Source organism: Geotrypetes seraphini, chromosome 3, assembly GCF_902459505.1.
Source record: "Geotrypetes seraphini chromosome 3, aGeoSer1.1, whole genome shotgun sequence".
Lineage (NCBI taxonomy): Eukaryota > Metazoa > Chordata > Amphibia > Gymnophiona > Dermophiidae > Geotrypetes > Geotrypetes seraphini.
This window is the reverse complement of record NC_047086.1, coordinates 211,563,615-211,578,717: the sequence shown is the minus strand read 5'-3', so window position 1 is coordinate 211,578,717 and position 15,103 is coordinate 211,563,615. Positions and strand designations below refer to the sequence as shown.

Below are 15,103 nucleotides of genomic sequence, written 5' to 3'. Positions count from 1 at the left end.
ACAAAGGTAGTTAGAAGTGATTTAAAATAATATAGTCACAGTAAAAAAAAAAAAAAAAAAATCCAACAACAACACACAATTAAATTCAATTAGCAGTCATATTTCATATTTTTTAAATATATAAAATTCACTTCACCCCCAACTTTACTTTCAGTGAGCCTTCATATTTCATCACCCTCAGTAAAAATATTCTGGAAAGAGCAGTGCCTTCGATTTCCTTTTAAGCTGATACACACATCGGATTCCACTCTTAATTCTTTAGGAAGAGCAGCCTGAAAACCCAACAGGCTAGGGAACACTCAATGAAGTTATAGAGAAATACTTTTAAAACCAATAGGAATAATCTTTTTTCACTCAGAGAATAAATAGTTGAGCTCTGGAACGTGTTGCCAGAGGTTGTAGTAAGAGCGGATAGCGTAGCTGGTTTAAAGAAAGGTTTGGACAATTTCCTGGAGGAAAAATCTATAATCTGTTGAGAAAGACATAGGGGAAGCCACTGCTTGCCCTGGATTGGTAGTATGGATTGTTGCTACTCTTTGGGTTTTGGCCAGGTACTAGGGACCTGGATTGGCCACCGTGAGAATGGGCTACTGGCCTTGATGGAGCATTGGTCTGACCCAGTAAGGCTATTCTTATGTTCTTATTTAAAGCCACAAATCCAACCATTCAAATTCTCAGGATACCCACGATAAATATGCATGAAATAAATTTGCATGCACTACCTCCATGCATATTCCTTTTAGGTATCCTGAAAATTTGACAGGCTGAGTGGGTCCTGAGGACTGGATTAAGACTCCCCGCTCTGTGATTCACATGTGTCTGTGCCACCTATATGATTTAATGTTGTTTTACAGACTAATAGTCCTGTCTTCCCACCGTGTAAATGACTCTGTATAAACTGATTGTATTATATTTATTATATTTGATATACCACTTGTACATGTATTAAGTGGTTTACAAAACCAAATACATACATTCCTTGATAATGCTTTTGTAATCCGCCTTGAACTGCAAGGCAATGGCGGAATAGAAATCCCTAATGTAATGTAATGTACTGGAATTAGGCTCTTTGATTTATGTGTCCTGGGCATAGGTGGAATCTCTCTATAGAAGGAGTGTCAAAGTCCCACCTTGAGGGCAGCAATCCAGTCGGGTTTTCATGATTTCCCCAATGAATATGCATGAGATCTAGTTGCATGCACTGCTTTCATTGTATGCTAATAGATCTCATGCATATTTATTGGGGAAATCCTGAAAACCCAACTAGATTGCGGCCCTCGAGGAGGGACTTTGATACCCCTGCTCTATAGCAAGAGTCCTCAAATCCAGTCCTCAAGGTCCACAGTCCAGCCAGATTTTCAGGATTTCCTCATTGAATATGTATGAGATCTATTTGTATGTGATCTCATTCATATTCATTGTAGAAATCCTGAAAATCAGGCTGGGTTGTGGACCTCAAAGACTGGATTTGAAGACTCAAAAGACACATACCTTTCTTTGTGGCATCTGCCATATTAAAATCGCTTTGTGAACTAAAGCATCTGCCCTTGTGTCACAAGAAATATATTAATGGCTCTCTATGAACTGACAGGCTAGCACAGAATTAGGTCCCTCTACAGCAGGGATGCCAAAGTCCCTCCTCGAGGGCCGCAATCCAGTCAGGTTTTCCCCAATGAATATGCATGAGATCTATTAGCATACAATGAAAGCAGTGCATGCAAATAGATCTCATGGATATTCATTGGGGAAATCCTGAAAACCCGACTGGATTGCGGCCCTCGAGAAGGTACTTTGACACCCCTGCTCTACAGTCAGTGTAATATCAGAGCAGGATTAAGGCATAGGCAAACTAGGTATATGCCTAGGGCCCATATGATTAGCAGATGCCCTCTTAAGCATGCTAGTAGCTCCCAAAACAAATGTTTACCTTGGTAAGTCAGGTGAAAGATGAGTTGGGAGCACCAGAGCTACTGCCACTTACGCAGGGCTGACTATTCCCTTCCCCCTCTCCCTCCCCTCTAGTGGGCAAAAAGTCTATAAACCTCGTACTTACTGCTTCCTCCTCTGCCAGTTTTCTCTGCAACCTAAACCATGTGAGGCCCTGTTTGTGGGAGTTTCAAAATGTATTTATAATACAATGAGAGACACAAAGCGCCTGTTTGCTTAGGGCTCAAAGAGTTAATTCTGCCCTTAATAATACATCTGTCCTGCACAGATCAATGTCTCCCTACAGATTGTTTTATTAGGGCCTGCATTACTAGGGTTACCAGACGTCTGGGAATACCTAGCCATGTCCTCTTTTTAGAGGACTGTCCGAGCTCCTGGATGGACTTTCTAAGACCCAACATTTGTCCGGGTTTTGGAAAGCTCCAACAAGCTTCGGCTGCATCTGGAGGGCCTCTGAGCATGCTCCAGGCCCTCCAGACACAGCCAGAGCTTGTCGGGGAAGAGAGGAGGCTTTGTGGAAGTGGGACGGGGCTGAATAGGGTAAGGTTGGAGGTAGAACGGGGCAGGGTCATGTGTCCGGGGTTTTCTGGACTAAAATATGGTAACCCTATGCATTACTGACACTGAATCTCCCTGTAGACTCACACACCCGTCCTTGTATCACCTACACAGATTAACCTCCCTCTATAGACTGTCCTTGTGCATTCACCTCCTCACACGATGCCCACTGTTCATGATTGGCATTGTCTCATACACATCTTGTGTCAGAGCCTTGATATTTGTTACTTTTTCTCAGTGATTAACGCTTTCTTGGAATTGTTTGGAAAGCCTCCTCATTAGCCTACCCTTTGGAAAATGGCTTAATGATGGGTTGTCCTTGAAACCTCTGCTCTTCAGAAAGGCATCACCAGCCCCTGAAAGTAAGAACTCATTTGCTGCTTTCCTCACACTGTGATTAGAAGCAGAGGTGACCTCAGGAAGATGATAGAAAACCTTCACAGCATACATACACAAAGATGGAGCAAGAGAGGCCTGCACGGAAATCACTGAAGTTGCATTACAGCAGTGAGGGAGCAGTACACAAGACCCTGCTTACACGTCGCCTCCTAGCCTACTCCCACCCCTCCCCTCTGTCCTGCAGCAGTCTGTTTCCAGGGCGTTGACACCCCAGATGGAGTCCTGAGAGAATACTTAATTATGCAGGAATCCTTGTCGCATGGAGAGGTGGGGGGGGGGGGGGGCATTTCTGACTCCTTGGCTACTCTGCAGCTACTGCTGAAAAGATTTGCAGGAGCTCCTGTAGGAGGAATTCCACTGCCTGGTTCTGGTAGGTCATGTTGACAGCCATATTGGAAAACAAGTCCTTCTCGGGCCGCATCAGGGTGGGGCCAAAGACGATCCCAATGTTCTGGGTTGTCATACGATTCAATTCAGCATGTTCCATCACTCTAGGGTGAGGGGATGGAGAAAGAGACAAAAGAGAAAGAAAAGTTATAAAGCTAGCAGCTCAGGGGCAATTTTAAAAGTATTTTCTATGAGTAAAATGGTGCTTTAGGTGCATAAGTAGGTTTCTCTAAAAAAACAACAACACCTGTTCCTGTATGGAGTAGAGTTAATCGTATTTTGCTATGCTAATTTTTTTGGGGGGGTCTAATGGTTTAATTTTATTTATTAGTGTCTCACTCGGTATATCACTTTGATGATTTCATATGAATTAACAGGATATGGAATAATTAAACATTAAATAGTATTTATGCTTGGGTAAAATTATGTGCATGCAGCCTATATACAGATAAATTCATCTAAACTGAGTGCAGGTTTTCTATGAATGAGGTTAGGGAGGGGTTTGCATTTAAACACATGCCCCAGATTCTATATACCGTATATACTTGAATATAAACCAATATTCTTGGCTCAAAAATTCGGATCTCAGCTACCACTGAAACTGCTGACCTCCCTTTAACTAGGGTTGCCAGATTTCCTCTTTGGAAAAAGAGCACACCTGGCCCTGCCCTATTTTGCTCCAGGCCCACCCCATTCTGCCTCCTGCTCCTCCCTGCTCCCACACGAACTTGCCAGGGATTTCCAAAACCCAGCAGTTTGTCTGGGTTTTGGAAATCCTGATCTTGAAGGCTGCAGTACCGATGCCCTCCTTGTACACTCACCCTGCCCCACTGGCATCGAGTTGCCCGTTCGGTGTTGAAGAAAAACTGCCGCCACAAATGCTGTATACTGACCCAGCGTGGGGGCCTTGAACATCTGCACATGCTCAAAGCCTACCCGTTCCTGCCCCCTCCAAAATTCTCAGAGAAGATGGGAGCCGGCAGGCCTTGAGCATGCACAGATGTCCAAGACCCCACACCAGATCAGCATACAGAATTGGTGGCAGCAACTTTTCTGCAACATTGAAAGCGCGATGCCCAAGGGGCAGGGATGTGCATGGAGGGCAAAGACACAGGTCATCTTGGGGATGGGAGGATAGTGGTGCCGGTGTTCATCGGGAGGGGCAGCACTAGTGGTCATGTGGGGAGGGCAGCATGTGGTGGTCGGGGTATCACTCCTGCTCTCTTACATCTCTCCTCTAGATTTCTTCTTACTGCAATGGGTGCTATACCCTGCTTGGATTATGGGAACCTTGTCAGACGTCAACCCCCTGAGTCCTGAGTACAACTGTCTGGCTTATACAGATTTTTATATTTGTGTCCAACAGGTAGAAGGATGGTTAATATATCTGGACACTTTTCTACTACTATTAATTATTTCTACCAGATGCACGCAGCACTGTACAGAGTCACAAAGAGTAAGAAAACAGTCCCTGCTCGAAAGAGCTTACAATCTAAACAGGCAAGACAGACAAACAGGATGTTATGGATACAGTTAAGGGGAACGGTTAATCAGCTGGCTGGATTGGAGGGCAGAGGAGTAGGGTTAAGGATTGAAAGCTATATGAAAAAGGTGGGTTTTCTTTCTGCTTTTAAACAAGGGAAGGGGCTTGACAGGCAATTCTCCTGCCTGTATGAGTGAGCTTGTCCCCTACATGTTTCTAGGGTAAAGGGAAGCAGAGACTGTGAAGGCTGTGGGGACAAAGCACAGAAAGCCAGCACTAGTCATATAAAAGGGAGGTTATAAACCCTATGCTGTAGAAAAGAAATTGCATACGGCAGGAGATAGGGTTACTAGATGTCTGGGAAAACCCGGACATGTTCCCTTTTTAGAGGGCTGTCCAGGTGCCTGGAGGGATTTCCAAAACCCAGCAGTTTGTCGGGGTTTTGGAAGGCCCCGAGCTCAGGGCCACATCTGGAGGGCATCTGAGCAGGTGTGGATGTATGCGTGCATGCATGTTACGTCATTGCTTCGATGCCCACGCCTGCTTACCCGGTGCTGCTGTAACTCTTTGGCCATCGGCAGCGCGAGTGAAGTAAACACACTGTCTTCAATGACCTGAAGGATTTCTCTCTGCTATGTTTCCCAGCCTTCATTCACAAGCTCCTTATTCCACATGATCCTTTAAGAGTCCTAAGATCCTCCTCTCAACATCTTCTTCATACACCGTCTTTGAAAATCATTAGCACGCGTCAGGCCTCTTCATTTGTAATTACGGCCCCGAACAGTATGGAACTCCTTGCCATCTCATATTAGGGCTGAACAAAACGTGGATAAATTTAAGGGAAATCTAAAATGCTACCTCTTCCAAGATGCATATGATTGCTGAATAGATTGGATGACAGCTAGGGTTGTTTAATAATCTTAATTCCCTACTGGGTTTTTTTTACCCTCTATGTTTCCTTTGCTTTTAAAGTTGTAGTTCTCACTTTCCTATTGTTTTTATGTCTGTCAAGTATTGTCTAGTCGGTACTTATCTGTTCAGTGTTTCCCCCTTCTTTCTTTTTTTAAAAATAAATTGTAAAACGCTTAGAATTCATGATTAGCGTTTTATCAAAATTTTAATAAACTTGAAACTTGTCTATGCGGAAACAGGAAGCAGTAGCAGAGAGAAAGCTTCCGGGTCACGGCAGTAGCAGAGAGAAAGCTTCAGGGTCACTGAAGGCAGCGTGTTTGAAGAGCTCTCCTGAAATAAAAATATACCCCAAAAATCCCAAACAAAACAAACACCTTTTTAAATGACACAGGAAACAATATGAAACACAAAATTTCTGCTTGTACACCACTAATAAAAGTTACCCTCCCCCCAGTAAATTTACCCCATTACCCTTTCACCTCTAGAGATCAGGGCGATTCCGGCTAGCAACAATAGAAGAATGGCTGAGTGGTAAAGGGAGGGGGGTTTCCTCAACCCAGTCCTCAGAACATACCCAGCCAGCTGGGTTTTTAAGATACCCATAATGAATATGCATGAAATAGATTTGCATAAAATGGTGCTGATGCTTACAAATTTATCTCATGCATATTTATTGTGGATATCCTGAAAACCTGATTGGTTGTGAGGTTCCCGAAGACTGGGTTGAGAAACACTGGGTTAGGGGCCAGTTCTAGTCACCCTCCTCAGGATCTGAATTTGAAGCTCTCTGCTAGATTCCTCTCCTCCTACCTCTGTTATTTATTTATCTATTCCGTTTTCTATATCATTCTCTCAGGAGAGCTCAGAATGGTTTACATGAATTTATTCAGGTACTCAAGCATTTTCCCTATCTGTCCTGGTGTAGGGTTACCATATTTGGAGCCTCACAAACCCAGATACATGGCCCCGCCCCATTCTGCCACATCCCCACCTTGTTCCACCTCCAGCCCTACCCAGTTCTGCCTCAAGTACCACCCCATTCCGTCCCCCAGCCCCACCCCTCAAACCCTTGTCTTCTTCCCCGATGAGCTCTGGCCACGTCTGGAGGGCCTCGAGCATACGCGGATGTGTGTGAATCATCCGTGCATGCTCAGAGGCCCTCGAGATGCAGCTGGAGCTTGTCAGGGCTTTCCAAAACCCAGACAAACTGCTGGGTTTTGGAAAGTCCATCCGGGAAACCTGACAGTCCTCTAAAAAGAGAACATGTCCAGGTTTTCCCAGACATCTGGTAACCCTATCCTGGTGGGTTGACAATCTATCTAATGTACCTGGGGCAATGGGGGGATTAAGGGCAATGGGAGGATTAAGTGACTTGTCCAGGGTCACAAGGCACAGCTGAAGTTTCTTCCTGTTTCCCTGGTTCTCCACTGCACTAAGAGTTAAGTGAAGGGAGGGGTGGTAGGTAGAAGGTACTAAGCTGACTCAGTCAAAGGAAATTATTCATGGTGAAATGAGAAACAGCAGGAATTGATTTATGCTGCAATCATGAGATATGCTGATTATGGTAGCATGTGGCACCTATACAGAAAAAGAGAGAGATTGTAAATTTGGAATTGTCATAGCAGCTGATCCATATACACAGTGCAACTTCAGTCAACCCCAGGTTCTATATGATTAAGAAAGTTCCCAGATTCCTAGGAGACAGACAAACTGCCTCCCTCTCTCATTGAACTCTAGGGTATGACCAAACATACCTTCTAAAAAAAACCACAAAACAAAACCCATGAGTGACAATCAGTGATACAGGAGTAACAAGGAAAATTAAAGCTAAGAATGGGATTTGGAGTCCAAAAGCGACAGACACTGTGAATCCTGAAATCTAGCATGGAAAAAAAGGCACTATAGATCTCCATCAGACAAATCCTGTATCAGGAAGGGGCAAGGACTGGACAGGCCTGGAGTCTCTGCGCCTGCCCTCACATCCTACATCAGTGTCTCGCAAACTTTGTCGAGCCACGGCACACTAAACATAGTGGCTGTGGCTCGAGGCATCTGGAAATACAAGTACATCGACGTGATGATGCCACGCGCATGCGTGATGTCATCATGTTGATGTTCATGAATGCGCGAAGGCCCTCCAGATGGGCCCTGAGCTACCAGTAGGGGTTGCCAGCAGGAAAGATGTGCAGAGGGAAGGAGAGGCACTGGTGTTGGCTGACTGCCTTCAGGATGTGCCTCTTGCCGCGAGAGGCCAATGCCTCTCCTCCTCCCCAGCATCTCGCGGCACACCTCAAATCTTAGGAAGCACATAGTTTGCGATATACCATTCTACATGTTTCTGTGACTCTATAAAAAGTCAGATGCTGGCTGAAAGCACTCTGTAGACAGGGTGTGGAAAAGGCCACGGAGTCATGGAACATAATTATTAAAAATGAATACCAAATCACTGATCTGTAACGGTGAAAGGAATATGGGTCTTATGTTTGTGGATGCTGATAGAGCAACTGGCACAGGTGATTATATACAGAGTGTGGGTATAGTTGCCCCAGCAATCAGTGCTTCTGGGTGACTTAGAAAGAGCTCATCCAGCCTTCCCCACATGACTACCTTTCTGCTACACTTCACACATAGAGCCAGAGATCCAATCTACACAAACAGGTCAAAGGAGAGAGGAACAGAGAATCCTGCTTATGTACTAACCTTCAAATGATGCAGACTAGGAAGATAAATGTGTTTACAAGGCCAGATTTCAGATTTTGATGCCCACAGGCAGGTCTGGAGAATGGAGGGGGGGGGGGCACACACTCATGGTTGGCATTAGGGATATGGAAACAAGGTAACTGCCTTGGGCCCCCTTGGCACAGGGGGGCCCACTCTTGTCAAATTGAAGGAGGCGCAGTTTGCTTGAGGACTTTAAGGCCCCCTTCCACATTTCTGCCTTGAGCTCCATAATGTATAATATCAGCCTGGATGGCACCAGATTGCTATGGTAGTGCTGATACATAAAACAAACACGAGCCGACTCTGCTTCAGTCCATTTTCTTGGTGCTTTTATAGGGTCATGAAATGGTTAACTGTTGTTTAAAATATTGCTCTGGCCTACATAGCTGAAGAAAGTGTACAATCTATTGACTTCATCTGCCTAAAATGTATGTCTCTGCCTTACCACATTGTAAGCTAAATAGATAAGAGTTTGAGCCATGATGTACCCTGCCCTTCTGTACATTTAACATTTAGAACTGTAAGAGTTAGATAAGTGACCTGCTAGTGTGAGCTTAGGACCAATAATAATTGTAGAAAGTTATAGAAGTAACAAATGAAAATTGTAGTTTTTGCATATATTAGTTTGCAAAAAGGGCATAAAAGTCTGTGTATTTCCTTTTTCTGACACTCTAGTAGGCAGGCTATTAACTGCACTAGAGTCCGGTATACCGTAATAAATTTCTTGTACTTTCTTCATGCCTCTGACTTTGTGTGTCCAAGTGACCTTTCACTTTCAGTCTGCTGCCCTGGGCTTTTGTTCTTGTTCCTTGTACTTAAATCTAGGCCTATATGTTTGCAAGTGTTTCTGAAGATTTTATGACTAAATTATAAGGTGAAAGAAAGCTAAATCCACCAATCAGGTAACAGGAGGTTAGTAACAGTGCAAACTTCAAACAGAAGAGTTTATTTTGCTATCATTTTACCATGTGAAACACAACATATCATTTAATGCTTTAGGACAGGGGTTCTGCATTTGTCCTAGCTCCAGCTGAGTTCAAATAGAAGGGAGAAAGTGGAATATAAACATATGGGAAGTCATATAGAAGGTGAAACCTGGAATGGTCAAAATAAAATACATTAAACAAAAGGGATGACACAGGGACAAAGAAAACAGGAAGTTGCATCATAAGAAGGGACTCAGCAGAGGGAAGGCCAAGAGAAGGGGGTTGGCTGGCTCCAGAAGGTATGCGCCAGTGGCAGGCAGGAAGGGACAGAGGAAAGAAAACTCACGGAGCGGTGATCATGTTCCCCCTTCCCCCACAGAAGGAAGGCTTTTTACAGTTTCTGCGGAGCGGTAAAAAGCTTTGCCCTGCATCTGCGGTATAAAAGCCAATTTTTTTTTTAACCATGAGTACCCGTCCCCATGCCATTCTCTAGTCTTTATTTCCTGTGATACGGTGAAATAAAAGGAATAGAAATGCCCAGAGAAGTTCTTTATTCCCTGCAGTATGTCATACCATGAGATAGAAGGGATAGAAATTTCTGGGATGGCTTTTATGCCCTGCAGCATGTGATAGTGTAAAACAGAAGGGATGAAAATGTCTGGTGGCAGTCTTTATTTCCTGTTTGTGACAGGATGGCTAGAAATGCCTAATGGAGTGCTTTACCAGTTCCTCTGTCTTTGCACTCCTCTCTCTCTGAAATCCCTCCCTTCCATATTTTAAACCCTTTGATGTGTGCATATTTTCCTGTCAATAAGGGTATAGATTTGTAGTGTCGGTTCCAGCTCTGGCACAAAGACGCCACGGCTGTGCTGCCTATAACCTTCTCCCACACATTCTTCCCTCCCTCCAGTCCTCTCAGGATGCCAGTCCTGCAGACACATGGAAGTTATTAAGAAAATTGCTCCTGTGGGAAAGCGACACTTGGGTTTAGACTGGCTGGGAAAAGAGGGGAATTCATCTTATTTTTCTCCTTCACAGGGCGGAGGCTGAGACTCGGAGTTCAGGGATCTGCACTCTGCCACTTCTGCAGCAAAGCCTATCCTATCATTAATTTTGTACTAATGCCCCCTTGCGCATGCATGATCGTGAGATAATTGTCCGAGATAGCTAACATGGCAAGATCAATGCTCCTTGCTGGAATAGGACTGCTATTAGAAATGGAATTTTGAAAAAACATTGGAATCTAAGACACAGATTGAATCACAACTTCCCTGTGAAATGAACCACAGTTAAATCACATGTTTCTTGAAAGCGCCATCTCTGTCCTCAGAAGATACGGGGCTGCCAGCAAATGCTAACTGCTCTGCGGCAAAGTGCCTAGAAAGGCTGTAGTGCTCACCACACAGATCCCACAGAGTGGGAGGTAGGTGATAGCAGCAGACGACTCGGCACCCCCTCAGGAAGATCTCTCCAAATGAAAACTGCATGCAAATGTTCCTACAGCCACTTTCTCCGACTATGAAACCAGCTGCCCACGCAAATCAGGACACTAGACTCACTGATGGCTTTCCGAAGAGCAGAGAAGACTCTCCTTTTCTGCTAAAACTTGACATCAGCACAGACTCCCGCTCTAGAAGCTTCCTTCTATGTGCTTCCTGTTTGTGACTAGTCATGTCTTTGGAATTATTTTATGACTGTCTTCTTGTAACCCATTCTGAGCTTTTTCGGAGGACGGGATAGAAATCAAAATAAATAATAAATACAGAGCATTTGAGCCCTGACTGAGCACAAAAGAAGTGAGTGACCAGCTTTATGGGCCTCTACATATAATGCTGAGAAAAAGTTTGTGATCTATCATTAGCCATGGGAGAAACACGTCTAGGAGCTGCTGTGGGGGCTAAGGATATACTAGAGCAGTGTTCTTCATCCTTTTTACAACTATGGATCGGCGGAAATAAAATAATTATTTTGTGGCCCAGCACCGGTCCACAGACCGGCGGTTAAAGAGCTCTGGGTTAAGTTGTGGGCCAGACCCCGCCCCCATAATACTACTAATTGTAACACTATTTTTTCCATTCATTTTTCATATATACACACAATATAATCTTATTAATAACACATAATGGTTAACTACAAAATTAAACTACACAAAGCACACTGGCTCAAATTCACTAAGCAAACCGATCGTGTACCGATCGGTTTGCGACCCCTTAGCGACCCCGGCCCGATTCACTTACCTATCTTCCGACCATCCTCCGATCCGTACATGCAAATGAGGGCAACGGCATGCAAAATAGGCAGGGACGCGATTCACTAAAAAAAAAACCCCTGCAACACCGACTGGGCTAGCCAATCAAAAAAAAGCGACTGCTGAGGACCAGTCACTGAAGCCCTTTCCGGCTGCCCTGACTTCTGCCGCCCTGCTCTCTGCCCTGTCAACCCCTATCCTGCAGCCCCGAATACGCTGCCTGCCTGCCCCGACTCTCCCACTCTTCCCTGCACTGCAAGCCCGTGGTTTTAACTTGTGGGCTTAAGTGGGATAAAACCACGGGCTCTCCATTATTTTTTTAATAGGCGATCGAGGAACTTTTGGGAGCCCGTGGTTTTAACCCACTTAAGCCCAGCCCGGGCTTACAGTGCAGGGAAGAGTGGGAGAGTTGGAGCAGGCATGCAGGGTGTTTGGGTTCGGGGCTGGAAGGCAGGCGTGTTCGGGGCAGGCAGGCAGGCAGCACTTTTAGGATCCCTGGGTCTCTTGCCCATTAGACGAAGAAGGAGAAAAAAAAAAAAAAACCAACTCCGATGGCCCGGAGGTCTCGCGCATGCTCAGACCATCTACAGATGGTCTGCGCATGCGCGGGATCGCTATAGCGTGATCCGTGCTTGCAGATGGGGGCATTCCTCCAATCGCCCTCATCTGCATGTTGGAGTTTGCAGAATTCGTCGGACCTGCCCGGATCGGGCCCGATCAGGCATGTTAGTGAATCCTGGCCACTGTATGCTTCTCAACATTCATTCCTATCAGAACACAGATAATCCCTATGCAAATACGGGACCACAAACTAAAATTATTAATATATTCAAATGAAACCCTAAGATTCAAGACTCTGCATGCAGTACAACTCCAGAGAAAAGGAAACAAATACATTTCTTCCTGAACACTGCAAAATACAGACAGCAGATGAAAATTCTCAAAATTGACACAATTCAATCACTAAATTGAAAATAAAATCATTTCCCTACCTTTGTTGTCTCCCTCCCTCCATGTGCCTTCCCTTCATCACGGCAGTTGGGTGAGGCTGGGTGTCCTGCCCTCGATTGTTTACAAACAACGCCTTGAGAAAGCCTGCACCCCTCCAAGGCCTGTCCCACCCCCTGAAGGACTGCCCCCCCAAAGGACTGCCTGGCCCCCCTGAAGGCCTATGCCACCATCCCTGGCTTGTCCCCCCCTTTGAAGGCCTGTCCCCCCCTTAAAGGCCTGTTCCTCGTTAAAGGCCTGCACCCCCCCCCCCCAAGGCCTGTTTCACCCCCTGAAGGACTGCTCCTCCTCGTTAAAGGCCTGCACCCCCCCCCCCCAAGGCCTGTTTCACCCCCTGAAGGACTGCTCCCCCCGAAGGACTGCCCCCCACCTGAAAGACTGCGCACCATCCCCGGGAAGACCTCTGTGTTCCCCCAGGCCTCCCCAAACCGTTTACCTTACAGCTTTAGCCTGCAGCCGAAGATCGCGGTTACAGCGTCTTTACACTGCAGTGCTTGAGCTGTTTCCTCTGCCGCGATCCTGCCTCTGATGTCAGAGGAGGGGCTCAAAGCACTGCAGTGCAAAGACGCTGTAGCTGCGATCTTCGGCTGCAGGCTGAAGCTGTAAGGTAAACGGTTCAGGGAGGCCAGGGGGAACACGGAGGCCTTCCTGGGGGAGTGCGCAGTCTTTCTGGGGGAGGTAGTTCTTCGGGGAGGCCAGGAGGGAAGCTGGACGCAGAACTTCCCGAATGACCCTCCCTCTTCGCCCTCTAAAACAGGTGCGGCAGCGGCCAGCCAGCAAGAGCAGCGCTGCCGCTCCTGCTTTAGGGAGCGAGGGGAGAGGGTCCAAATCGGGAAGCCGATTTTTTAAAATTTAAATCGATTAGAATCGATTCACCCGAAGTGAATCGGTGAACCGATTCGAATCGTGAATCAGGCAGCACTACTGGATAGTGCTCACTTCTGCTATGTGAACCACCATTATGGTTTGCAGGTGATTTGCTGCTCAATGGAACAACTGTGCTTCCATCTTCAACAGAGCACTCTTGGTGCCTCCCTGTTTGTTGATTTAAGTCACCACTGTGGCATTGTCTGAGAAATCTCTGACTGCCTAGCCTTCCAGGATTGCCTCCAGTGACTATAGTGATAGATGAATGGCTTTGAGTTCTAATCTGTTGATTGACCATTTTTTCTGCAAGGGTAATCAGTGGTCCTGAACTGGCCAATCCTTGCAACAACCTCCCCAGCCATACCGACTGGTATCTGGCATCAGTACCACCCTAAACAAGATGCAAAGAGGCACTCCCTTGGATATAGTCTACGCCTGGAGCCATCTCTGTAAACTGTGACAGCATCTGGAGTGAGTCTACTTTTGGAGACTAGTGGGACAACAGAACATTCTGAAGAGGGTGTAGCTGAGCTTTCACCCGGGGGACCACTTCTATGGTTGCTACCATCGATTCCAGCACCTGCAGGTAATGTCAAGCTGCAGCCAAGTCGTGGGGGCTGGCATGGCTGGTATGTCCACAATCTGACACCATAGCTTCAGTTTGCATGGCTCTGGAAGAAAACACAACCCTCTGCTATTTTGAAGAGGATTCCCAAGTACTCTAAGGATTGGGTCAGTTCCAGATGACTCTTCCGGATATTGATGATGCACCCCAGGTCCTGCAACATCTGCACTATTTGTGCCACGGTTTGGTGGCTTGCTGCCTCGGATCAGGCTCTGATTAGTCAATTATCCAAGTGTGGATGCATCTGAATCCCTGCCTTGAGCATGTGTGCTGCTGCTACCACTATTACCTTGGTAAAGGTACAAAGCTCCATATCTAATCCGGAAAGTAGTGCTGAGAATTAAAAATACCTTTCCAGCACACGTAACCTAAGAAACTTCCTGTATTCCAGGAAGCTGAAAATATGCAAGTAAGCCTTTATCAAATCTAGGAAGGAACTTCCCCAGTGATACCGAGGCAATGACCAAATGCATGGTTTCCATCCAGAACCAAGGCACTCTTAGGCAAGCATTGATATACTTCCAATCTAGAATCAGTCTGCAGTCACCTGAGTGTTTCTTAGATACAATGAAGTATACAGAGTGCCTGCCTGAGCCTGAGTATGCATCTGGGCCAAGCTCCAAAGCCTGAATATCTATTAGACACTTTACTGATGCCTGGATTTTTGCCCCCTTTCTCTGACCTTCCGGCTGAGGAATCCACAAAGAAATCCTGAAGTGGATGACAAAAGTTGAGCTTGTAACCCTCTCAAATGATATCTAGCCCATTTTCTGAGCAAATCTGATTCCAGGCCTCCCAGAACTCTGAGAGTCTCCCTTCTATTCAGGGGAGCTCAACCAGTAGCCTGGCATCATTGGAACTTCTTGTTGGGGGCTGCTGAGTAGGACCCTGACATCTATGATCATTTGGAGCCTCCAAACCTCTGTCGAGATCCGTGAAAGGGTCTCTGCGCCGAGGAGCTTGCAAATCGGTGAGACCTCCTGTAGCCACGAAAAAAACTCCTGCCAGATCCCCTGGTGCTC

General features: G+C 46.0%; 1 protein-coding gene across 9 annotated transcripts in view; it reads right to left on the bottom strand.

Annotated features, from left to right (window-relative positions):
* Window positions 1-2,437: 2,437 nt before the first annotated feature.
* Window positions 2,438-15,103, bottom strand: part of ARHGAP9 (Rho GTPase activating protein 9) — a 204,209-nt gene continuing 191,543 nt past the window's right edge. For all 9 annotated transcript variants that reach the window (XM_033936056.1, XM_033936054.1, XM_033936053.1 and 6 more), the window contains one exon: window positions 2,438-3,395. In XM_033936056.1, the coding sequence (XP_033791947.1) occupies window positions 3,206-3,395 (190 nt within the window). In that variant the 3' untranslated portion in view covers window positions 2,438-3,205. The remainder of the gene's footprint in view (window positions 3,396-15,103) is intronic.